The sequence below is a fragment of the Chrysoperla carnea genome, chromosome 2 (assembly GCF_905475395.1).
Source record: "Chrysoperla carnea chromosome 2, inChrCarn1.1, whole genome shotgun sequence".
Classification (NCBI taxonomy): Eukaryota; Metazoa; Arthropoda; class Insecta; order Neuroptera; family Chrysopidae; genus Chrysoperla; species Chrysoperla carnea.
In genome coordinates, this window is record NC_058338.1 from 76,792,129 (window position 1) to 76,819,226 (window position 27,098).

General features: G+C 28.5%; 1 protein-coding gene across 1 annotated transcript in view; it reads left to right on the forward strand.

Annotated features, from left to right (window-relative positions):
• The window catches only part of LOC123293908 (zeta-sarcoglycan), a 684,554-nt gene that overhangs the window by 529,983 nt on the left and 127,473 nt on the right, over nucleotides 1-27,098 (forward strand). The window contains exon 2 of the mRNA XM_044874903.1: nucleotides 8,408-8,460. Coding sequence (XP_044730838.1) covers nucleotides 8,429-8,460 — 32 coding nt within the window. The 5' untranslated portion in view covers nucleotides 8,408-8,428. The remainder of the gene's footprint in view (nucleotides 1-8,407; nucleotides 8,461-27,098) is intronic.

Below are 27,098 nucleotides of genomic sequence, written 5' to 3' on the forward strand. Positions count from 1 at the left end.
TCAAGAGAACTGGGTTATCCAAATTGAGTTTTCTAAGAATATTAAGTTAAAGTTCATTTAATATGAATAATGGTGTCCGCAAATCACCGCCTCATGGCTTTCTACAGCAGTTTATGCGTTCGAGGTAGCTTTTTATGACTTTTCGCAGATGATATATTCTCCAATTTTTGTGTAAAAAAACAAGTAATAAGGTTTGTGAATGGACTAGTAATATAAAGAACTAACAATAGAAAAAAGAGTTTTATCAACCGTTGGAATATTTGATTGCCGTTGTGGCACCCAAATGTGTCACTCACTATCTTACGGTCTCTGAAATCCTGTACAGAAATCATGATGATGATATTATCGTATGCTGTGAAATAGAATCGTACTTTATATTTCATTTAGAATCATCACGTAAACACATCAACCAAATATAATATAAGAGAATCTGCTCTAGCCACCACCATCACCATTTTCAATGTTGTAATGAAAACTAACCATATTATTCATTTTAGGTTTTAAAATCGTTTAATGAAATATATTTTTTAAAGTTTTTACTGAATTTAAATTTTTTGAAATAAATTTCGACAATAGAGCGGAATTTGACGATTTTACATTTTCATTTAACGAATCCGATTACGGTCATTTTATTACTAGCGTAATAAAAAATGATAGTCCGTCATGAGCTGGAAACTTAAAACTTTTAAGTTTTAAAAGTAATTGTGTTTTTTTTTTAAATTTTTAAATCATAAATATTGTTACTCTGGCCTGTTTTTTCTGCCTTTATCCCCCCCCAATTTTTATATCTTATAGCATCGTTTAGTGACAAAAAACACACTCACGGTCCTAAAATGTACCGCTTCTCTTAAATTTGAGATTTAAAATAATGTAGAAAACGTCCCCTAATGAATGCGTTGGTTTTTGAGTGGAATGCCACACAAAGCAGTTTAGTGAGCCCTGAACGGGTCGACTAGTTAATTATATGTATGAATAATGAAGTATGAATAATTAAAACATCATACTTTCTGAACTAAAATTATTTAAGTGGGTTTAAAAAACTATTACAAATAATAATTAAAACAAATGAAAACAAACAATTGACTGAGTTAATTGTTGAAATACCATGTATAGACAGTGTTGATGCGCAGTCGTTTGTTTTTTTGACGTCACGTAAATAACAAAAGATATTCACTTTTAAATAGACACACACACAACTGATATTCCTATGTTAATACATACTATAAAATTTGCACCTAATTAACGCCCTCGTGGGTAAACAGTGATGTTTACAAAAAAATGTTTCAAACAAATTTATTTTTTATTTTTATTTATTTATTAATTTACTTATTTTTTTATAAGGAACATTTTTTACATTTAAACTTTTGTTCTATCTCTAACGGTTTACAAGATGGGTCCTACGGATTCAAGACCCAATTGACCTATGATACTCATTTACGAACTTGATCTCACTTTTTACGTCCTGAGTACGTTGTAAAAATTTCAGCTCGATATCTTTTTTCGTTTTTGAGTTATCGTGTCCACAGACGGACGGACGGACAACCGGAAATGGATTAATTAGGTGATTCTATGAACACCTATACCAAAATTTTTTTCGTAGCATCAATATTTTTAAGCGTTACAAACTTGGGACGAAACTTAATATACTATGTATATTTTTTCATATATACATGGTATAAAAATTTAACCGGTTTGGGTTTCGAGCGCAGGTCTTTTGATAGGTAGTCTAGCAACGGTATCACTGATCCACCAGTGCCGAACAATCACAAAAGTGCCGAACATATCTAAATAAATTTTCACTTAAAGTTTCTGCTGACCCAAAATCGTAGAAAAAAATATGGCATACCAATTCTTGCAACCTTAAAATTATACCAAAGAGCTATTAAATGATTAAGCCAGGGTACATATTTAGAATTATTTGCAATAAATCCAAAATTGAACTACGGAATCCAGCTTGTTTGAATCTAGTTTTCTTTAAGATTTTGATTTACCTTTTAATAAAAAAAAACAGGAGGGTATATTTATCAATTTTCTACTCGTGTCGCAAAAAAATTCAATTTATGAGAAAACGACGCTAGCTTTATACGTATGTTCAGAATTTATAATATTATATTTGCTAGTTTATACAAATTTAAGTTATTAAGAATAAAAAAATTTAGATACGATCTTTTATTTCTTAGACATCTCATTAAAATATCCAGACATGCATAGAAACTACTAGTAATTTACTATAAAATTACATTACGATTTGAAACTACTTAAACTCACGTACCTATAAAAAGTGCCCCGAAAATTAACTTCAATTATTCCTCACCAGCTTTAATATCAATGTCTATTTTTTTGTTCTTTACTATCCCTTGTTTATCCCAATCAAAATTACATTAAAATTAGAAATATATATCTAGTTTTTCTAGCTAATTGTTATCGTAAATTTCAGTTTTTTTCAAATAAGCTTTATTTTAGATGGTTCGAGAATTGAAAAGGACATGACTATATAATATAACTTAATTTAATAATCCAGGTTTTCACCATTTTGTTTTCCATTTTGTGTTGAAACTTAATACAGCTTATCTTCCTTTCTATATTAAATGTGTGAGATCGTACATAAGCCGTGTTTATACTTCAGAAAAGTTCGTTTACAATATATCATGATTCATTGAAAAGCAGCAGAATTTTCACTTTACAGGCTCCATTGTTATATTACTATGATTTTTTTTTGAAAAGTTATTTTTCTGATTCATACACATATATTTTTTTTTACGAAAACTTATTACAGAAAAATAACTGTAGTCTTTAGGTAAAGCTTTATTTCAAGAAACAACGATTGGGTTCATTGGAATTATTTTAACAGACTAAGATTCATTTGTTAAACATCCGATGTATAACGTTCGCAATGTCTTACAAGTATCATAAATTTTTTTTTACTTACCTTTAAGGTTTAACAATCATAGGATGAATAACAAAAAAAATTTTTATGCGCCCTCTTGGCTTAAAAGCTTAGCTAACTGCTGTAATACGCTTTTTACATTTTACACGCGATAAGTTAACCCTTGATTATCAATGAAAATTAAAATAATTATTTTAATTTCTTTTAAATACCCGCTATCAATATTGAAAAAGAAATTAATTTATATATTTATATTTTTATGTTTTAGTTCATCAGGTTATCTGAATAATCATCAGTCGTTTAATCCATTAGTAGCTAATATCGGTACTTAAAAAATACCCAACTAATTTTTTGTAATCTAGTAATTCAATAAAAATAATATTATATTGTGTTTAAAAAACAAAACATTAGAGTAATGCATAACAATTATAAACCAAAAATTAAAATTGGAAGATTATATCTTTGGGCTAAGTAGTGTGATTGTATCACTTTTAAGGTATAATGTCCTTGTAAAAGGTAATAGTATGCGTGACACCAGACTGATAACAGAGCTTATACTTCAAATACACGAAAAATAACATAACATAAATTTTTTTTAATTCCTCTTCCTTGCTTCCAAAATCAGCATCAAATATAAATGTTGCTCTGTGGATACAATTAATGTAAAAATAGTTAAGTGAGAATTTAGAAATTCATTAAATGTCATTAATGCAGTCGAACAAGGTCATGACGTAAATTTAGTTTGAACATAAAATCAATTATTAATTTTATAATAATTACTTATTTCTTTGTCTGGCATTTTTCCCAAGACACCACATGCGTATACTTTTGTAAATTAAACAAACACTATTATTAAGAAAAGTCTTTTTTATTTGAAATAACCGTTCCCATGATTTCTAAATTAAAAATTTTTTGTCCATCAATTTAAAAAGAATATTTACCGGAAAAAACTGGAACTTTTTGCATGGGTTAAATGTACAAGTTGACTAAAACTAGCACATTTTCGATCATATCTTAGAAAATTTTCTACAGATTTTCAGAAAACTATACTAAATGCATTGCGTTTTTAAAAAACAATACATTAACTTATGAATAATTTGTTGGTACCAAGAAAATGGTTTTGGCCGTGGTGTTAAAAATGTATATATTTAAGCATATGATGTCTAAGTATTATATGCAATAACTTCTGGAGATGACATTTTTCTATATCGGACATTCTTCCTTAAAGAAAGTATCAAATAAATAATTAATCAGAAAGGGGAACGAAATACTTGGACTGCTTTGGATTATGTTCCTTCTTTGTTTATCTGAGTCATTCGAAAATCAAATCCTATACGACCATGAGCTTTTTGGAAGTTTTGAGAAGTTTATTTTGGTTATAAAGCAAATGGACACTAGCCGCGCTTCAAGTTTAATTTATCAAAAATAGAGTTTTTTTTAAAAGCTTTCATTTAACTTGCAATGTATGTATATGTATGTTACGGTGGATTCTTTGAACTCAATTTTGAAGTAGATATCTTCAACCGATTGAGCTGAAATTTTGCATGCACATTAAGTTTGGATGATAATGCATGGTAAGGTTGCGCCGTCCTGATTTTCCAATCGCTTCCACCATATTTTAAAATAATTCATTTTTTTTTTAAATTTTAATAAAAAATACTTTTTAAGGGACAAGCTTTTATTTTACTAAAAAGTAGAAAATAATTTTATCTTTAAGTCACTCATACCCGACTATTTGTAAAAGCTAAAGGCGCTTAATCTCAAGTATGAATCGAAAAGTTATTAGGCATGTGGAGTAGATGAGGCGTTCCGATTCATTTTTGATATTTTAAATTAACCGCCTGAAGCTTTTACAAATAGTTGGATATGAGTGACTTATAGATAATATTATTTTCTGCTTTTTAGTACAATAAAAGCATGTCTCTTAAAAAGTATTTTTTATTAAAATTTTTTTATTTTTGTACTTATCGAAGATTTATTTGTCTTTCCTATATGTTAAAACAAAGTTGTTGCAAAAAGTTTTTGGAAAATGTCGAGGACGTGTTTTTTTTTTTTGGTGTAAAAATTTTACTGCTCTTCCGATACTTGTTCACTTCCGGATATTTCTTGTTTATCAATAACTTTTTTTCAACGTATACGACAGAGAAATAAAATCATTCATAGACACAAAAATTAAAAACAATGGATTTTTAGTAAAGACTCTCAAGCGCAATTTTTAAAGCCTTAATTTTCTTTGTTATCAAATATAATTATTTCTCCGAAAAACGAGTAATATTAATCCTAGATTGCTGTCTCAAATTCATAGGAAATTACAGAAAAATAAACTCTATTTTCAAAGTTTTCAAAACTTTCTGTAAGAATTTTTGGACACATATATTTAAATTTGTTGTGTTTGAGGTGAAACAGATGTACAGAATGAGCTGAAGCCACATTGTATGTTTGTATATTATACATATCTATCTACCTCACATATTTAAATCCACATCTTTTTATAAATACTTTTGTACTTATACTACTAACGGAAAGAAAAACATACGCTAACACATCACACCGTCGCGGTACGCGGCCGTATACAACAAAAACTTTGACTGAAAAATTTCATCGTCTTTTTTAAAAAATATTGTATAACTTTATTTAACAAATTTGTGAGAGAATATATTTTTATTTGAAAGTTTAAAATTAAAATAATTTTTTTATACTTTTTTTGGTTAAATAAAATTTTTTTTCTAAATGTGTGTGTTATTAGAAAATATTTGTGTTAGTAAGAGTTAAATAACGAAGACGTGTACCTTGGCTGGCTCTGACACGTTATTTGTAACGAAACGAACATATGTGGTGTGCGTGTGTTTATTTTTGTATATATTTATTTATTATATTATGAAATGATTTTTGTTAGTTCGTTCATCTTAATTAGGTTTTTGGTGTTTTTTATTGTGTTTTGAATATTTTTAGGTTTATAATTTATAAAAAAATCTATAAATTAAGTTATGAACAATATTATGTTTTTATTTAATGTGAACGATTTCAATTGGTAAATTTTTGTATTTGTAGAAACAAAAAGTTTATTTTATTTAGTTAAAAGGTAATTTTTCCAAGTCAATTAAATATTCAAATTGAGAATCGTAACTTTAGTTTTATACGAAAACAAACAATTGAATGAGTTAATTGTTAAAATACCATGTATAGACTGTGTTCATTACACTGTCACATTACACAAACATACATGCCAAACATACATGCCACACATACATAACTGATATTTCAATATAATACATACTATATAAGTTGCGCCTAATTTGCGCTCTCACGGGTAAACACTGACGTTTACTAAAAAATGTTTTAAACAAAAGTTGTTTATTTTTTTATAAGGAACCTACGAATTCAAGACCCATTTGACCTATGTTGCGCATTTACGAACTCGACCTCACTTTTTATGTCCTGAGTATGGACGGGCGGACAACTGGAAATAGGCTAATTAGATGATTCTTTGAACGCCTATACCAAAATTTTTTTTCGTGGCATCAATATTTTTAAGCGTTACAAACTTGGGACTAAACTTAATATACTATGTATATTTCATATAAAAATATAGGTATGTAAACTACATTTCATTTTAAAACAGGTGTCAAACAAATGAACCTCTGGTCCTTCTGTATAGGAGTTCAATCGTTCGAGATAATTTTCGGGGAGTTACTTCGGATATTACTTAACGAAGATTGGATATTAGTGGCCCCATGGTTGCAGGTTTGTTGATAAACATGTGACTCTTCTAAAAAACCCAACCAAAAGAAATCCGATGGCGTATTATTGGCTGAATCTCTAATGCTCACAGTTTCTTTGAACTTTTGTACAATGATGCGAATTGATTGCTCACTAGGACAAATAAATTGACAATATTCATCCCGTCAAAGTCTGTACACAGTCCTTACAGAATTGTTATTTCTAGAGAACAAGTACCTAACAATTTGAGTGTTGCGCGTTAGTTAAACAATTCATATCGTAAATGGAATGTTTTACACTAGCGTTTGATATTTGGAACAAGCGAAAGTTTTCGAAGCATTCTAATTTACAGAGTTGCAAACTTGGGAAACTGAAATTGGTTGACTCTTCATTATAATAATACAAAACTCTTTGAAAGCCCATTGTACAGCCAAACATGTGGAAAAGTAAGTTTGTTAATTTGGGAAATATTTTGAAAACAGTATCTCAATTGTAATAAAAAAGATATTCTCTGGTAAGATAAAAACTTATGTTGGCTCTCTTTCGAAGTGGGCTAAAAAATTTAGTGTACTAAGAAGAATCTTCTTCAATATTTTTGCCACATGAAATTCTAACGTCATCTCTTTTTAACTGGATTCATCTTACCGAAAAATCGAAAGCATTGTGAATAAATTCGCATGTATCCATGGACGATATGAATCGTTTAACTTACGCTCAAGAAGAACAATTCGCATCGGAAAAATACGCCTTTGGATTTCTTTTTGTTGGGTTTTCTTAAGAGTCGTCTATACCAATACATCTGCAACGTTAAGCACCTAAAAATCAATAGTCAATAGTCAGAAAAGTATCATCGAACTAATCAACTGCTGCAGAAGGCCATTCTGGAGGCCACTGGAAATCATTGGGCTGATATCATGATCATTTGGTTGACATCATTTTTCATATGAAATGGAGCGTACTCAATATTCTATTAAAAACATATAACTACCCAATATTATATTTTGTGTGTTTTTTTTTTTTTTAATTAATGTTGGTAAACTCCATTTGTATATCCCTTGATTACCATATTTTTTAAAAGGATCACGCTCTTCAATTTTATCTCGAAAATCTCTTAAGCACTGATAACAGCTTAGTAGAGAATTTTTCATTTTTAAGGTTCGAGATTACTTTATTACGGTTTTCGCCAGAAATGGAATTCAAACTCATAGATTCTAAAAATGTTTCATGGTTACAAATCGATACAGTTTACAGCTTTTCTAATGAACTTTTTTTTATGAAATTTTATTTTGTAGCTTGGTGAAAATAGGTAACGGTGTCAATAAATCATTAAATAAAGTATTCCAATTATATTTTTAATGTTTATCAATGAAGTTTTGTGCACTTAAATCAAACATCAATAAAAATATTGAGTGATTAGCGATTTTGATTGGTTGTGAAAAATTTACAAGAGCAAAATATTTATAATTTAAACAATGCAGTATTTCATTCAATGTCCAAACATGAATCCTAGCTGTATCATATTTCCTGTGTAAGATCATTAATTTTTCGTCGGGTTAATTGATATTCAAATAAATATTATTCTGTTTCCGATATTTCATAGTTATGAATGAATGAAATATTGAACTTCTTCAAAAAATTCTTAAAATCTAAAAATGTAAAAAATGTAATATATTCCAATTCCATAAGAAACAAAATAAGTTATTAGTTGTTCAATGTATATTTATCATTACGTGTTTATTAAAAATCCATTATTCAGTTAATCAAATAACATTTTAAATTGGATTTTTCTTTTATTTTCAGGTTCCAACAGGAAATCATAAAATGCCAAACAGTACAACAGATAGTGTAGGAAGGTAAGATAAATATTTTTTTGTAGATACCTACTATGATTTTAATTTTTAACGGCATTTTTAACCCCCGAACTAAAAAAAAGGGGTGCTTAAGTTTGACCGCTATGTGTGTCTGTGTGTTTGTCTGTCTGTGGCATCGTAGTTCCAAAACGGATGAATCGATTTTAATTTTTAAGTTTTATTTGAAAGTTAATTTAGCGGATAGTGTTCTGAGCTATTTTTCAAGTGCGAGTTTATGGTTCCATACCCGAAAAATTAAAAATTGGCGATGATCTTCAAAATCGATTCAGTTTGGAAAGGCATGACATATAATTTTAACAGATAAATAAATACCATGGAAATGAAAGGTGAAATAAACCTAGCTCAGTTCATTTCGAAAAGTGAAATGGTAAAATAATTGGGTAATTCAAAACAATAATTCAAAAGAACAAAATCAACTCAAATATTTCAATTTCAATTAAAATATTTCCAAAAATTGGTCCCAAAAAATGATAACTCTCTAAGTATCCTTTTCATCTCATTTGATGTCCTTGACCATCACTTTGATATTGATTTAAGAAGGAGTGTTATAAGTTGAAAGTGTATATCTATCGGTGTGTTTCTCAGTGGCATCGTAGTCCCTAACGAACCGACGTGGTCGATTCGACTTGATTGAGAGCATTTTATAGCTAAGTTTCCAAAAATCGGTTTACAAAAATTAAATCGTATTTGACGGAGGTTTTTTAAATTTTGTAAATTTCACTTATTAAAATTGCTTCTGACGTGTTGTGGAATAATCTTAAGGAAATTTATAATTGATAATAACGATCGGTGATAACAACATATTAATATTGTGATTATTATTTCACCTAAAAATAAGAATAAATATATTATATAACCAAAATACTAACAAATAATGAAATAAAATAAGCACCATTGTAAGTGTGATATAAATATCAGCAACAAAACTAAACAGTCGTCATAAATAGGAACTTTGGAGGCAGACCTATCAATTTTCTGTAAGTAAATTTGTATTCATCGATCAATTTTAATCTCTTCAGCTTAATTTTTCTTTAGCAAAGCGTTTTTAGAAAAATGACTCGATTTAAAATTGTTCTACTCAGAGAGGTCCACCATGAAACGAACATCCTGAATTAGACCTTGAGTTTCAAGGTTATTGAAAATTAAACTCATGATCTTAAGTGATAAGAGAAAGAGGCTACGTTCAAATTAGATTGTTCCTCTTTATAAAATTACAAACAACTTATACAAACATATATACAGTGTGATCATTTCAAAAGTATCCACCCTTAATTGATAGTGATAATTGCTTTGAGTGAAAATATTTCGATTTAGGTATCGCTAGAAAAGCTCAAAAATGGTACCTAGATTATTTTAGGTTTCATTCCTTCACCCCCACCCACCACAAATTTCAAATAGCACCTCCTTTTTTGTGCTTTACTCATTTTAAAGGCTATGGAGGCAGCCCCATCAATTTTTGTATTAGTAAATTTGTACTCATCGATCAATTTAATTTTAAATTTTTCTACATCTGAATTTGACGATGACTTTTCAAAAGTATCCATCCTTAATAACTCTTGACCTGATGTGATAATTTCTTCGAGTGAAAACATTACTTCACCCCCACCCACCACAACTTCGAAATTTCAAATGGCATTTCCATTTTTGTTATTTCCTCATTTAAAAGGGCATAAAATTATCTCTCTCTTAAAGAGTTATTAAGGGTGGATACTTTTGAAATGATTGCACTGTAGAACATCATCGTTTAAAATGAGCAAGCACTACTCAGAGCGTAAAGTTCGTGTTTCGGGCTGAAAACAATAACTTCTTATCAGAATTTGAGTAAAACCAAATATATATGAAGCATCCAACAAACGACTAATGAAATAAAAGTATAGTACATGTATTATGCATTATTATTTCAAGAGAACAAAATACATATTATATTATTACACGAAATGATACCATGTGTGTAAATCAGATTTATTTTCACTTATTTTACATTATCATGTTTACGTTATTCAGTAGGAGTAGTGCGTCACGTAATAATCTGTATGTATAATGAAGATTTTTTTTTTTTTAAATAAATTCATTAGCTTCCATTTTAAAACATAATTAGCTGCATACAAAGGCATTGTATTGTATTGACACAAGTATAAGTTAAATTGTTTATTTTGAGGCTGGTTTTACTACCACGCTTTTATTAGCTTGGTATGTATCCATGTAACGGAATCTATGAACGAAATTTTCACCCACTTTACAACATCGAATTGAATTGAAAATTGACACACTTACTAAGGACCGATGACAATAAAATACTTTAATTTGTTTGCCCGATTAACCTGATTCGAATTTTTATGATTAACGATTATTTCCTTATCTGAAAGCACGGCTTTGTTTTGTGCCACATTCAACAGCGTGTACTAAAGGATATTCTTAAGTGACTTATTCTTTGAGAGAAGCAGATAATTACTGGCAGGATCAACTGAGGAATTTCTATATTTCGCACCAAAAATAAAAAATTATAATTTAAAGAATTAAACTTTAGGTTTAAACGATTTATCAATCAAAAAAAACCTAATAAAGAATAATTAAAAAAACTAAAAACCAGCAATGTGTTGCATTTAAGATAAAGATAATCTCATATTTTCGTTATTTATAGGAATATCGATTTGAAATTTTGCATAGTCATACACAGTAATGGGTCACATTTTTAAGATACTTAACCGAAATCTGAACTTACTATAAACTAAGCCTACTATAAATTGACAAATAGGGCCAATTCTTAATATTATTCCTAGCGTCAGAAATTAAAGACAGAGGTTAGAAGATATTGAAAAAAATTATTAAAAATAGTAGTTTAAAATATTTATTTATATCCATATACCGATTTTCATTGCAAAATTTGCATTTTTAATTTTTCATTATTTTGGTCTTTACTCAAAATTATTACAAGGATTAAAGGTAATACTTTTTTTTTTTTTTCCTAGGACATTCTTTAATATTTGCTTAGTTAACTTTTAAATATTTACGCGCTGTTTTTAATATATATAATTGAAAAACCCACTAATTATATGTATGTAAATTTATTGAATTTTGTATTCAATACATGTCATATTCAGGGCCAGACTTAGGTATTTTGCCGTTTCGGAAAAAATAATGTTTGTCGGCCTTTACGCAAGTAATATATATGGCATGTTATATGCATGATATTGTTCGAACCATTTAATAATTCACATATATTAGCCTACTGGGGCTTCTGAAAAATTATACAAAAGTTTATGAGAATATGTATGTATGCCCGTTTATAAGATCCAACTGAAAAATAAGAGGCGTCCATGGCAGACTTGTGACTCCCAGGATATATTTGGAATTCCCCTAAAGTATGGTATTAGTAGATTGCGAAAGGTTAAAAGAATACTCCGCCAAAATATTAAAATAGTACTAATATACTAACTAATGGAAATAATTCCTTGTATTTATGTGGGAAATTCCCGCTAAACATTAAAGGAAGGAAAAGGGTTTCTAGTTCCGAAATGTAAAATATGTAAAAAATTCGGAGTGATTTTTGTGTGTTCTCAATTTAATATGCATACATATATATCAGTAGGTTCTTTCTTTCCTATTTTGATATTTCTTCTTCTCTTTCAGTTTGACTATCTTATAATTTTCGTTGGAGACAGTAAAAAAATTATAGACACCACTTTCAAATATGTGGCCTGTTTAAGTATTCGTAGCTGCAAAAGTAGCATTTTTTTAAAATTACACTGATGGGAGTTTTAATTAGTTTTTTCTCTTCAAGAGAAAAAAACTAAGTACTTTGACGCTAATTTTGACTCTCCTTATTTTTTCTGTCCTGGGAATTTACCCAGCTGACCCCCTTAGATTGGCCCCTGGTCATACTACCATTCATTTTCCAAATAGTTGTTTCCAAATGGAAAATGAGAATGAAGCTGAATTTTTTTCACGTATTTTGTTTACAATGCTTTTTTCAACACTAAAATTTCCAGTATGCAACACTATACTTTTCCTTACTTAACTTTTTAAAAAGCTCTAAAACGAAGGTTAATGGATTCAAAGAATTGCATTTCATTGTAGACTTACGGTTTATATATTCGATAACTGAACTGTATTCAGAATTACAGCTGGATATCGTAATGAATAAAAAATATCCTACTAAATACCACATTAACCTAGTTTTCAATTAAAAAAAAATAAAAAAAGCATACTGTTGAAAACATTTATTATAATTTAAACAAATTCATTTATTTAATACAAAAAAAAAAAGAAAAAGAAAAAAGAAGAAGGAATTTATTCAGTGTTAGATTAAATTACCCTACCAAAAAGTCACGACAACACTTTTCTAAACTTAATAATAATTCTGATATGAGATGGTACTCACCATATTATTATTAAAATATACGTGCATAAAAAACCAAGCACGTATCATCACGTAAATTATATTTATGTTTCGTATATTTCACACACAAAGTTAAAAAAATATGAATACATATATTTCAAATGAAAGAATATAACCGTTTATATAGGCTGCCCAATAAAAAAGGAACAGACTTTGAAGGCGTATAGAGTTAGCACAGGAAGACAGAATACCGGTCTGATTACATATAGATGATACAAATTTCGATTTCCCTAAGTCTGTTGTTCACTGGTTATTAAAAATAGTTATTTAATAAATTTCATCTGGAAAAACATAAATAGAAATACTTAAACAAATTTGAAGTTATAAAAGACGTAAATGCTCATTGAAATGTTGTATTGAACAGAAAATTTTGAAACACAAAACTGTTTCATTTGATTAGATAGTAAACCAGTATCATCATGCTGAAACAGAATTTTGCACCGAATTTGTTCCAAAAAATGCACTCGTTTATTCTATGCTTTATAAAGTTTTGAGCAGATATTTTCAAAATAAGTAGAAAAGCAGAACTTGCTGAATTCGAGGATAAGGTACTAGTGTTTGACTTTGCTAAATTTGAGTCACGTATATCACACCTTACATTGGCTTTTAAAGAAAGTTAATTCGTGCCATCTCACCCCGTGTTACCTAAATCCATCTAGAGCAAAGTGTATAATTAATTAATAACCTCATGAGTGCTTACATCCTTTGATCTAAAGGATAATTCTAATTGGTAGCTCAGGTTATTGCAATAGCCACCGTTACAGAGCCAACCTATCATTGACTTATTCGATATCACCTGCTTTACCAAAACAATTTCCATGTATTCCTGATCACTAAAAAAATTCCAGGTCTGTTTTTAGGTTCGAAGTGGTTCAAAAAGTTTTTCCAATCAACTCTTACGACATACACATATCCTTTGATATACACATATCCATATTTCTTCGTCTTTTGAGTAGTCATGTTTTATTACTTCTTAAGGTTGATCGCACAGTACCCTGCAAGGCATAATAAGAACACTATTTTTTTTCAAAAAAGAAAAGAAAAAGTTTTAATTTATAAATTAATTATTTAAAGTAGTATCTAATTTTAAAATCGGATTCGTTTAATTATTTAATTATAAAGAATAATAAAAATCGTTTTTCGTATTTTGCCTTATGAAGGAGTTAAACTTTCATAAATTTTTTATCTTTTGAGTTAAGATACTTACAAAACTCTTCGTAGATTTTTTAATTTTTTTAATTTTAACTTTATGTGCGAGATTTAATTTATAATCTATGAAAATGGAGCAACATTATCAAAAAAGCATTCTAAACCCAATTATTCAACATTCAAAATATGTTAGAATCCAATTTTTTAAGATTAATGACACGAAATCCCTTTGTTAGAACAAAAAAAAAAATTATATTTGTACTAAATAACAAATCAGAAATTCAGATTTTTAATTATTCATTGCTTTAATGTCTGATTAACATTAATATTTCAAAGCTTTGAACATTTGACAAGAAATGACACTGCTAGTCTCTGTCTTAGAAATCAGGAAATAATCAAAGAATGGAATTCTTAAAAAAACTAGTGAAAACAAACAATTGACTTAGTTAATTGTTGAAATACCATGTATAAACAGTGTTGATTACGTAATAATTTACTTTTTTACGTCATGTAAGTTAAAAAAGATAGCCACTCTTACATAGTTACACATACATTACTAATGTTATACATACTATTATTTTATTTCTAATTTGTGCCCTCACGGGTAAACAGTGATGTTTGTGAAAAAATGTTTCAAACAAAAGTTGCTTATTTTATTATAAGAATTATTTTTTACACTTAAACTTTGGTTCTATCTCTAACAATTTACAAGATGGGTAAAACGGACCCAAAACCCAATTGGCCTAAGTTGCTCATTTACGAGGCTGACCTTACTTTTTACATTCTAAGCACGCTATAAATATTTCAGCTTGCTCTCTCTTTTCGTTTTTGAGTTATCTGGAAATGGACTCTTTCGTTTGGAAATGGACTCACTAGATGATTGTTTGAACACATATACCCAAATTTTGTTCGTAGCATCAATATTTTTAGGTTTTAAGCATTACAAACTTGGACTTAACTTAGTATACATTTATATATATTTCATATATACATGGTATAATATTACTTTCTTTATATACCCAGTGTATAGAATAAAATTTAATTGTATTTTTTGGTGTATGATTGTAAAAATAGTTAAATATTACTTACACTTTAACTACGACCGACTGACTAGACGTGTTGAATATAATATTATAACTGTTCATATATTTTCTACCACTATCCGTATGGGAATTCAACATACGTTTTACATGATAAAATTTGTAATATTTATAATTATTATTATCATAATAACTTTTATATAAATATAATAGTTACATAGGGTATAATGCATAAAAATAGACGAGTATGGACTACGTACGTACCACCTACACTTACCTGAGATAAAATTTAATTTGTTTTTGATTTGCTAGTTTCACCAAAATTTATTTTATACACGGAATATTTTTGAATGCAATTTTTTATATTAAACTTATTTCATACATTGACCGCTAGATTATTCTCATTAAAGGTATGCTAACTAAGAAAGGTATGCTGTGTCAAATTTTTATTTTCTATCTTTATATTTTTATTTTTTTCTTGATCATTTTTGATCTCTTCAAAACTTATTAAGTTGACTATTCTTATCGAATTTCTTTGGATTTCTTCTGGTTCTAGCACTGGATTTCTGCTTAAACAGTCCGCTTCCAGGTTGAATTTTCCAGGGTTATATATAATTTTTACATCAAATTGAGATAAATAAAGAGTTAAATCACCTAGCTCTTCATCAGGCCTAGCTTTTATATTTAGATCTTGTAGAGGTTTGTGATCTGTAAATATTGTAAATGATTTTCCCATCAGCCAATGTTGCCAATAGAGTACAGCCTCTTTTGCTGCCAATGTTTCTAAATAAATCGCCTTTTTCTTTTTTTGTGCTTCATTAAGCTTTTTGGAAAAATAAGCAACTGGCTTTTCTTTTCCGTCATCGTCTGGTTGTGGTTGCTTCATTACGGCTCCAATTCCTAGTATACTTCCATCTGTATACACATGAATAGGTAGTTCTGGGTCGTAAATAGCTAGTACTGGTTCTGTACATAAAAAGTTTTTTTAAATAGTCGAAAACTTTCTGACATTCTTCAGACCATTCGAATTTCTGGTTTTTCCTCAATAACTTATGTAATGGTTCTAATACAACAGTTTTCTTTGGTATATATTCGTTATAAAAATTAATTTTCCCTAGAAATTGTCTGATATTTTTTTGATTCTTAGGTGTTGGAAAATTCTTTATGGCTATTAAATTATCTTTCAATGGTGAGACTGAATTATATTTAATCACATGTCCTAGGTATTTTACTGAGTCCATGTTGAATTCACATTTTAATAATTTTAGTCTGAAACCTTCTGATCGTATTGCTGATAATAATTTTTCAAGATGAGCTACATGTTCTTTAAATGTTTTAGAGAAAACCAGAATGTCATCAATATAATTGGCGATGAATTCGGATAGTTTATTTTTTCTAATAATATTACTTAATATCCTTTGGAATATTGCTGGACTTGTTTTCAGTCCGAATGGTAAACAGGTCCATTCATAATGACCATCTTCTGTGACAAATCCTGTTTTTTTTCTATCTTCAATCCGTAATGGAATCGACCAGAACGCTGAATTAATATCTAATTTTGAAAAAAATTTACAATTTCGTGTTTTAACTAAAAGGTCTTCTATTCTCGGGAATGGTTGAGGTTCCGGCACTACTATTTTATTTAGATCTCTAAAATCTATACATAGACGGCTTTTTTTTCCTTCGTCTCGTTTGTAGGCCAATGTAACTGGGGCTGCAAACGGGCTATAGGATTCTTCTATTAATTTTTTTTCTAATAGTCTTGCTATTTGTTGTTCAATTTCTTTTTTATCTGCAATAGTGCACCTATACGGTCTTTTGCTGCAGTATTTGTCTATTTGTAGATCAATCCTTGCTTCATACTTTTTCACCGTTCCAACGTCAAACTTATCTTTTGCGAATATTGATGAATATTTATTTATTAAATTCTGTATTTCGATTTTTCTTTCAGTATTGCAATCATTTGTTATAACTTCAAAATTATTAATTGTAATATCTTCATTAAAATTTATTTGTAAATCTAAATTATTTTCTTTTTTTTCTATAGATTGTATAGGTTTATTGCTAATTTTGCCCTTACCCTCTGTAGTGGGAATTGTAGGCTCTGTTTTTGTATAAGGTTTATTTGAGCTATTTTGCTCAATTTTAAGTTTGTCATTTTGACATAAATTAAATTTTTTTATAAGGTCTAGACCAATCAAGAAATCATGATTGAAATCATTATTATCAATAACACATACCATAACTTCTTCTTCAATATTTATGATTTTGACCTTTATTTTTATAATACCTCTTGTTGCTTTCACACCATTAATCGATTTTAAGAATACGTTGTCTTTTACACTGGATTTAATCATTTGTAGATTAAATTATTATATTCAAAATTTCAATATTAACAAATGAAAATAAACAATTGACTGAGTTAGTTTTTGAAATACTATGTATAGATAGTGTTGATTATTCTGTCACATTAGACATACACACATGTCACACATACATAACTGAGAATCCCATATTAATTCACACCATAAAATTTGCATCTAATGTGTGCCCTCGTGAATAAACAGTGATGTTTACAAAAAATGTTTCAAACAAAATTTGTTTATTTTTGACATTTAATTTTTGGTTCTATCTCTTACGGTTTACAAGATGGGTCTAAGACCCAATAGACCTATGTTGCTCATTTACGAACTCAATCTCACTTTTACGTCCTGAGTGCGCTGTAAAAATTTCAGCTTGATATCTTTTTTCATTTTTGAGTTACCGTGTTAACAGACGGACAGACGGACGGACGGACGGACAAACAAAAATGGACTTATTATGATTCTATGAACACCTATACCAAAATTTTTTTCGTAGCATCAATATTTTTAAGCGTTACAAACTTAGGACTAAACTTAATATGCTATGTATATTTCATATATACATGGTATAAAAACGGCTGCTATGGAGCAGGCGTAAGAGAGAAGAACCTAAGATTGGCTATTCGAACTAAAAAAAGGAGTGTTATAAGTTTGACCGCTATGTGTGTGTGTCTGTTTGCGAAACTTTAGCGCCTAAACGGATGAACCGATTTAGATTTTTTTGTTTTTTTTTTTTGAAAGGTAATTTAATGACGAGTGATTTTAGCTATGTTTAAATTGAGAATTTCTGGTTTCGTATCCAAAAAAACTAAAAAAACTTTGAGTTTGGTGGACGCTTTAAGGAAAAAGGCAATTTAATGGAGAGTGTTCTAAGATATGTTTCAAAAGCGAATTTAAGGTTCCGAAGCCGAAAAATTTGTCGGGAGATTTTTAAATTTGGTAAATTTCACTTGCATGCATTCAATGATGCGAGGCTAAGAATAATAAATAATATTCGACTGATTTTCCGGCCAACAGTTGAAGATGAAGTGGAAAGAGAATGTAACGCAATTAGATATTTACAATTTATTGATAGTAATTAATTTCCATTAAATGTCTATAATTAATTTTAAAATTATACACTACACAATTATAACATAAATATTTAAGATTTCATCAGAATGAACTAAACAAATATATAAATTCGTTAAAACTTCATCTAAAAACTTAAACACAAAAAATGAAAGAAATTTACATTTTTTTGCTCAGTCATTATAAATATTTAAATAAAAAAATAAATATAATTAATATTTGAAATAATAAATAAATGCTTTGGTACTAATAAAACTTTATTTATCTTGTAAATTACAATCAAATTTTTTTCTTCAAGCCTTTTCTTCAATATATCCACTTACTTCCATATTATTTACAAAATGTCAATAAACAAAATGTAAAGAAAAACAAGTGAAAACAATCAATTGACTTAGTTAATTGTTGAAATACCATGTAGGTATATACAGTGTTGATGACCCAATCGTTTGCTTTTTTACGTTATGTAATTAAAGGAGAATATCATCCACTGTAAGATAACCACACCTAATTTGTACCTAATTTGCGCCCTCGTGGGTAGACAGGGATGTTTACAAAAAAATGTTTCAAACAAAAGTTATTTATTTTTTTTATAAGAAGCATTTTTTACACTTAAACTTTTGTTCTATCTCTATCGGGCTACAAGATGGGTCCTACGGACCAAAGAACCGATTGACCTATGTTGCTCATTTACGAACTCGAACTCACATTTTATGTCCTGAACACGCTATAATTCAACTTAATATCTCTTGTCGTTTTTGAGTTATCGTTATGACAGACAGACGTACTAATTAGGAGGTTTTATGAACACCTGCACCAAAGTTTTTTTGGTAGCATCAATATTTTCAAGCGTTACAAACTTGGGACTAAACATAATATACCTTGTATATATTTCATATACATGGTATAAAAACGGCTGGAAAAATCAAATATTTTGAAACTATGCCATTATAGTGGATAAATTAAGTAATTAGTCACATCAATGAATGTTTTTACTCGGTCCTCGATTGTATACCATCTAAAATCAGAAAGGAAATAATGTGAAAGGAGAAAGGCAAATCGTTAATGATAGAAGTTTGAAATTTCGAAAATATATTGATTTTATACTGTGTATGTCATTTAAGAACGGAAATTTCGAAATTTATCCCCTAAAGAGGTGAAATAAGGAATGGAAGTAAGAAAATATATACGTACCTCCATTTTTGAGTTCAATTCTTAACCGATTTTAAAAATAATTTCCCCTATAGAAAGCTATATTATCTGCAAGTTGCATGGGTTCTATTTTATTTAAAAAAAAAAAAATAAGTGTGTCACACCAAAATTTTAAATGCAATAAATAGTGAACAATTATATATTTTCACCCAATTTAGTCGCAGCTCTAATTCCTCCTAAGAATTGAAAAGCCTTTCATTTAACAGCCACTTGGCAGATAGACCTAAAGTATGTGTGACTCAAAATTCATCGACCGAGACCGACACGTAATTCGACGGGCAATTATAATTAACCATATACAAAAACATAAATATAAAAATAAATATATAAAATATTATTACTAAAAACATAACAAAAAGTTTTTTTTTTTTTTGAAATCTAAAAATAAAAAGTTCATCATAAATTTTAATATTTTATGTGAAATTCATGCAATCAATGTGTTTAATATTTTTTTATTGGCTTCGCTACTAAATGTATCTAAAAATAAATTATTCATTGGTTTTTATTTTTCATTTTAAAAGTAATATACATCTATGAAATAGATTTGTTATTAGCAAATATTAAAATCAATTCAGGAATTGCATACAATGTCTAATCAAAGCAAAAATTATTCCTAATTAGATATGGACATAATTTTAATGTTTTTTACTGTTTATTGAATTGACAGTAAAAAACTTTTAGTTGCCTTTTAAGTGCCCTTCAATTAGTATTTAATAGATTAAATTTACTATATTTGTTGAATGAAAATTAATTTCAATAGCCGGAATTAATGTCAATTAGCTCTCCTTGTCCTTGGTGTCGTTATACGCCATTATATAAACGAGTTATAACGTCATAAATATTAATTTAAAGAAAAAAATGTTTAAAACTAATGTTTTCGGAAATTTGTAGATTTAAAAGTTAAGTAATTCTCAGTTTCTTGTTGAAACAAGACAAATCGGTCAAATAGTCAAGAAGTAAATCGTCATAATCATGTAAGTCATAAACGGTTAGTGATATAAACGGTTAGTGACATAAACGGTCATAAAAATTAGTTTGAAAAAAGGTCGGTAATTTAATTATCAAAAATAAAAGCTATTACCATTTTTGATCTAAAGTGCACGGTTATGGAGATATAGCCTAAAACGGTTTCCCTTAAAATTGAGGCATTTCCCCCGCCTATTTTATAACGATTTTGTGAATTTACATTCTGTACGTGATACTGAACCTATTTAAATAAAAAAAATGACTGTAATATAATGCAGAAAAAAATCCTCAGTAGTCTGAGCTACGGGTATCTCAAAACTATCGATAGCTTTTTAAGAGATAATTCGAGAGTTTACTTTGAATTATATCGAAGAAAGTTCAATGTTTAAAACACGAAATTTTCTTTCAACCATAATTTTCGACAGACAGCTGAAACTGTAAATATTTAACTATTAAATATGCTAAATATTAAAAATTCTCAAACAGAAATTTAAATCAAATTATATTTTCTACAACTTTCTTCATTATAAAATTTTGATGAAAATTAGTCGCGGAATTCCCCCAAATAAAAAGAGTTTTTTATCGTAAACAGTATCCAAAAACTACAAAGGAACTTTCTGCTTAGCATTTAATTTTCCTGTGATTTTGTTACAATACCTAACATTTGAGTCACTATGATCTCCAAATGGTTTGGTATTAATTTCCAAAAGGTTTGAATTATTACATAGATAGTTCAATAATTTAACACCAGACTGCATTATATACCATGAATGGACTAGATATTAATAACAAGTGAAAACAAACAACTGACTGAGTTAATTGTTGAAATACCATTCATAGACAGTGTTGATTACTCTATCACATTACTCTATCACATTACACATACATAACTATTATTCCCATATAATAAATACTATAAACTTTACGCCTAATTTGCGCCCTCATGGGTAAACGATGTTTACGAAAAAATGTTTCAAACAAAAGTTATTTTTGATAAGGAACATTTTTTACATGTAAACTTTTGTTCTATCTCTAACGGTTTACAAGATAGATCCTACAGACCCAATACCCAATTGACCTATGTTGCTCATTTCCGAACTCGACTTCAGTTTTTACGTTCTGAGTACGCTGTAAAAATTTCAGCTTGATATCTTTTTTCGTTTTTGAGTTATCGTGCCTACAGACGGACGGACGAACAGCCGGATATGGACTAATTAGGTGATTTTATGAACACTTATACCAAAATTTGGTTCATAGCATCAATATTTTTAAGTGTTACAAACTTGGGACTAGACGTAGTATACCTTGCATATTACATATATGCATGGTATAAAAACTAATCCACCTTACAATGACATTCTAATAATGTGATAGTGCTATTAAATTGTTAGACAATCCATAAAATATTTAAGCTATTTATTTTATAGAATTGTTCTATAATCTCATTTTATAAATCTAAAATTGTTTATTTGTTAAACATGAAAATCAATTACAATAAAAGCCAAGTGCACTAATATTTTGTGTAACCTTGTACCTTTTCAAATAACACAATAATTCAACATAGTAAAAAAATAGCGACAAAAATAACATAATCATTAATTATTTTCAATTAGTAAAGTATTATTATCAATGAAAAGTTAGTAGATATTATATTTTTTGAATGAAGATATTTAAATGGAAATAATTGACCCTAGAAATGGGAGAAAGTCATCATAATTTAGTAAGTAAAGCTCTTTTGTGTAATTTTTTCGATTTTAAGTTAGATTTTTATTTGAGGTAAAGAAGAAATTCAGGGAAATTCAGGTAACACAAAAATTCAGATCATTTTACGATTTAGAGGCCTGTTCTCGAGATACCTTTCAAAATCGAAAATAAATAGCGTTATTCTAGAGATTATTTATGGAATAGTCCTTTGAATCCTTATTAGTCTCTAAAATCCAAAAAAATTGTTTGTTTTTTTTCTTCTTTTAGTAACTAAGATCGTTATTATAATTGGAATCGTTAAAATAAAAAACGAAAGGTAATTATAAAGTGTAATTCACACCCAAAAATTCTAAGTTTGATCAACTTAAACATTTTTCGAGAACAATTTTTGAGATATACCTCCAATTATGCTATTCTTGAAGTAAATTGTCAGGGTTACTTGTTGAAAAGAGCATTAGAGCATTCTTATATGCAATAGGTAGGGGTGATGCAAAATACACGATGGCGTGAGTGTGTTTAATGGCACTTTAGGAATGGATAATTGAACTAAATATAGTTTTTGTGTACAAGACCATTTGTACACAAAAATGTAAATGTGTACAAGATTTCATAGTGTACATGAATATTGCTGCTATAATTACTATTACTATTCTCATTGTAATGTTAAAAAACAATCAGCCATGGGAGCTGTCGACGAAAGTGAAAACTTAAAACTTTAAAATGACTGTATTTTTTTTTAAATTTTTAATTAATTATAGTTTAAATAATTCAAATTTTATAATATGTAAGTTGAAATTATTCACGTGTGTATAAAAACTTTTATAACCAACACCGTGTTTTCAAGCGGTCATCCATCCTAAAACTAAGTGTTGCTTAACTTCAGTGTTCGGGTGAAAAATCGTTGTTTTCAATGTGGTATGTATGAAATGTGAAGTGTAAAGCGCTCCGATGATGCGAGCTCAATGATTTTTCTTCGCCCAAAAAGTTGCTCAACGCGCCTAAAAGAAATTTTCACTTCAAAATCATAAAACACAAATTCCGATCTAAGATACATCAGTCTCCCATTCAATTCTTCCAATGTCATACTAGTACCTATCTTGTATGTTTGTATCTTGGTAATATAGAGAAGCAACAATGATTCTGCAACATGTAATATGATATGTGAACTATTACAAGTTTCATTTTATATAAAATATTCATGTATAGCAATATGTGTTTGAAACAATGGTGGCATATGTTTTCTATATATCTATATTTTTCTTACCTTTTCTTGTGATATCACACATAATATTGATATTGAATTTTAAAAATATATAAATTCAATACATATATATATATATATATATATATATATATATATATATATATATATATATATATATACATATATATATATATATATATATATATATATATATATCGAATATCGGTTTAAATTCAATATTTTGTATATGTCACAATTCAATGTTTACTTTGGGTAGTGTAGTGTACTTGAAAAATGTAGTATGAGATTTTGAATTTGAATTTGACAAAATTATAAAGCTAATACCAAATTTTTAGTACAAAAAAGTTCCAAAAGAACACATTTAAGGGTTTTTTTTACTTAACGCTTTCCTTTTAATCCGATATAAATGGGACATTGGCTTATTACAATTTTCATTGTCTCTTTTCTTGCTCTTTATCATTTCAGAAAAAGATTATTCCAACAGGTTTGAAATAATCACTTACTCCTTTTACTGAGCTCATTAAAGTTGAAAATCATGCTGTAATGCTGCAATAAAATACGAATGAAAACAGCAATTAACAATAAAATAAGCATCTGAGTTGTTAAACAAAATTTTTTTGACAAAAATGAATGATCACCTACAAACTTTATAGCAAAACTTTTTTTTGATTTTATCTGTTTATAATAGTTTGACAGTTTTCAAAAGAAGAAAACGCTCGAAGAAAAGCTTTTCGTAAAACATGTTGAGGCGTAATAATTTCAAATATGTTTATTCAGGCTTTGTAATTTAATATTACCACAACACGAACATAGCGAACATACTTCGCCCAAATAACGTTTGTAATCTGTAAATTATTTTCTTAATTTTATCTATTTTAATTAACTTATTACACATAACTTACAGCATTTTTTTTTTGGCGAATTCAATATTATTTTTGTTAAAGAATTGAAATAAAATACAAAAATTGATTATTATTTTTTATTCAACAGCTCAATTATCATCAAATGTGTATTTAACATCGCATAATGCATGAATTTTATTCACTTTAATCGGCAACCTGTGGGACATAAACTTATTACAATTGCTATTGTCTCTTTTTTCATAAGCTCGTAATCTTTTTTTCAGCCCTTTAAAAATCCCTATATCATTAAAATAAAACTTTTGTTTCTCATGTTTAAGAAGTGGTGAAAAAAGACCTACAATAATTATTATTTACTCTTTTTTTGTCAATTTAGTGCTCTATATATTCATTCTACGTTTGGGAGTACGACAAAACAGTATATAATTTGAGTAACCAGCGCTTGTGAGTGTATTACCTATACAGTTTCCTTGTAACTATCTTCCCTAAATGATGTAAACAGTCCCACTTCTTCTTTAACATATACCAGGTAACCAAATATTTAGTTCATTTTTATAACTTAAGACTTGTCAAATTTTTTTTATAATTGATTGTATTTAATACTTGGTTTACATCACCTCGTAAGTTTTTTTTAAATTCTAATTAGTGATGACCAGGACCAAAACAAGACAAATTTGACCTTACATACTTAGGCTTCAACTTTGCTCTTTGTCTCACAAATCTATCTTGGTCCTTTCATAATTAACTACCTCTGTCTTACATAGTTGGTGTTGAACTGTCATCTTGCTCTAAGACATATACAAGACCAAACAAGATTAGCAAGACCAAGACCAAAATAAGTAAAACAAAGATCCAAAACCTATTATTCTAAGTTCGTTAAACAAAGATAGTCAAATATAGTCTTTTTACCAATACTAGATTATGAAAAAAAAACTTTAGTTTGTAAAACATAAGAGACTGTTTCATGAGTCTTGCAGTAGAACGAATCTAACAGGCTTTGACTATTACACAAACACATTCGTATAAATTAGCACTTAACTTTGCTCAAGTCTGTGTGTCTGAATTTTAGGTGCCAACTGACTTTCACTATTATAATTATCTTACATACCGAAAGACCATTGGAACAATTGGAAGTTATTGTTTTGAACCCCACCGCTAAATATCTCAAACGTGTGCCGAGCGTCACTTGAAATTTTCCTTGAACAAGGGTCGGATAAAAAGATTATAGTTTATGATTGATGAAAAGCTATTCTGAAAATGTATTAGGAAGGTTAGGACTTTTGGAACATCCTGGCTGGTTCATTCATATTTTACAGAATCCTTTTGTTTCTAATTTCACTGTTGTGATGAATAAACACACTTATGTGTTGTTGTAGGTACTAATACTATTCGTTGAGTGCGTAGTCATGGTAGGGACAAAAAATCGATGCCAGCGCTTCCAGTAAAAACTTTGGCGATAAAGGAGGCTATTGTCACTTATTTGCAATTCTTTACATGTTAATGTTATAGAAAATGTCAAATTAAAATTATTGAAAAACACTAATTAATTAAGCTTAATGCATTAAAAATTGTGAAAATAAGAAATCAAATTGTACAAATATTATTTTTCAATTGTAAATTATCATAATTATTTTATTTAAATTTGTGAGACAATAATATTAAATTTTCAATGTCATAAATGCAATCCATACAATTATATATGCATCCATACAATTCTATAATTAAAGTAGTGTATCTTTACCATGGAAACGCCTGCAATAAAACTCACACATGGTGCGAATAGTAGAGCTCTAGCTGACTGACATCATCGAGCATTATTATGAATAATTTGTGCATTTAAATTGATAATCTAGATATAGGTTGGTTTGGTTGTATAGATATACACAGATATAGGTTTACGTATCTATACAGTTTGAGATAATACAATTTATCAATGTAGACATTTTGTTGTCATTTCAATATTACTGTTCATTTAAATTAACTTTTATTATGTTTAGTTTATTCATTCATTTCATTACAATTGAGTTTGAACATTTTCAGATACATCATCATAATACATTTCATATACATACATGCATACATAGTTTTACTTGATGTAAATGTGGTTTTTGATTTTACTATTCATTACTCTTTATTCCCTAAACGCATTTGTTGCGTATTCAAATGGAAGTCATGGCTTGCACAAACATTATTTGCAAATTAACCATGGTCAAAAATATTCTGAAACATAACCATTGCAAAAAGAAATATATTCTTAAAGAATTTTGGAAAAGAAGAAAAAGAATGTCTTCCTTTTAGATAGGTACCTTATGTTGACAGATGTTTAAAATATTCAGTATCCTTACATTCTTATAGTTAGTTTGATCGAAAGATTTGAATCTCTTTGATTGACACTTACATATTGCGTTGAAAGTGCTTGATCGTGTCTAAACCTGCCCGCGAGAAATATTTTTCTCATATCTATGGTTTTTTGGCTAGCCTATATATTTTGGGGTATCGAAAGGGCTAGCCTATATATTGAGTGTATGTAGATGCCATTCTCTCACGAATACCTTTATAAATCCCAAAAAATATTTTTCTCGATATATTTTGTGTTTTTTATATTAAAACTAGCACTTTTATAGGAGCGTTCTA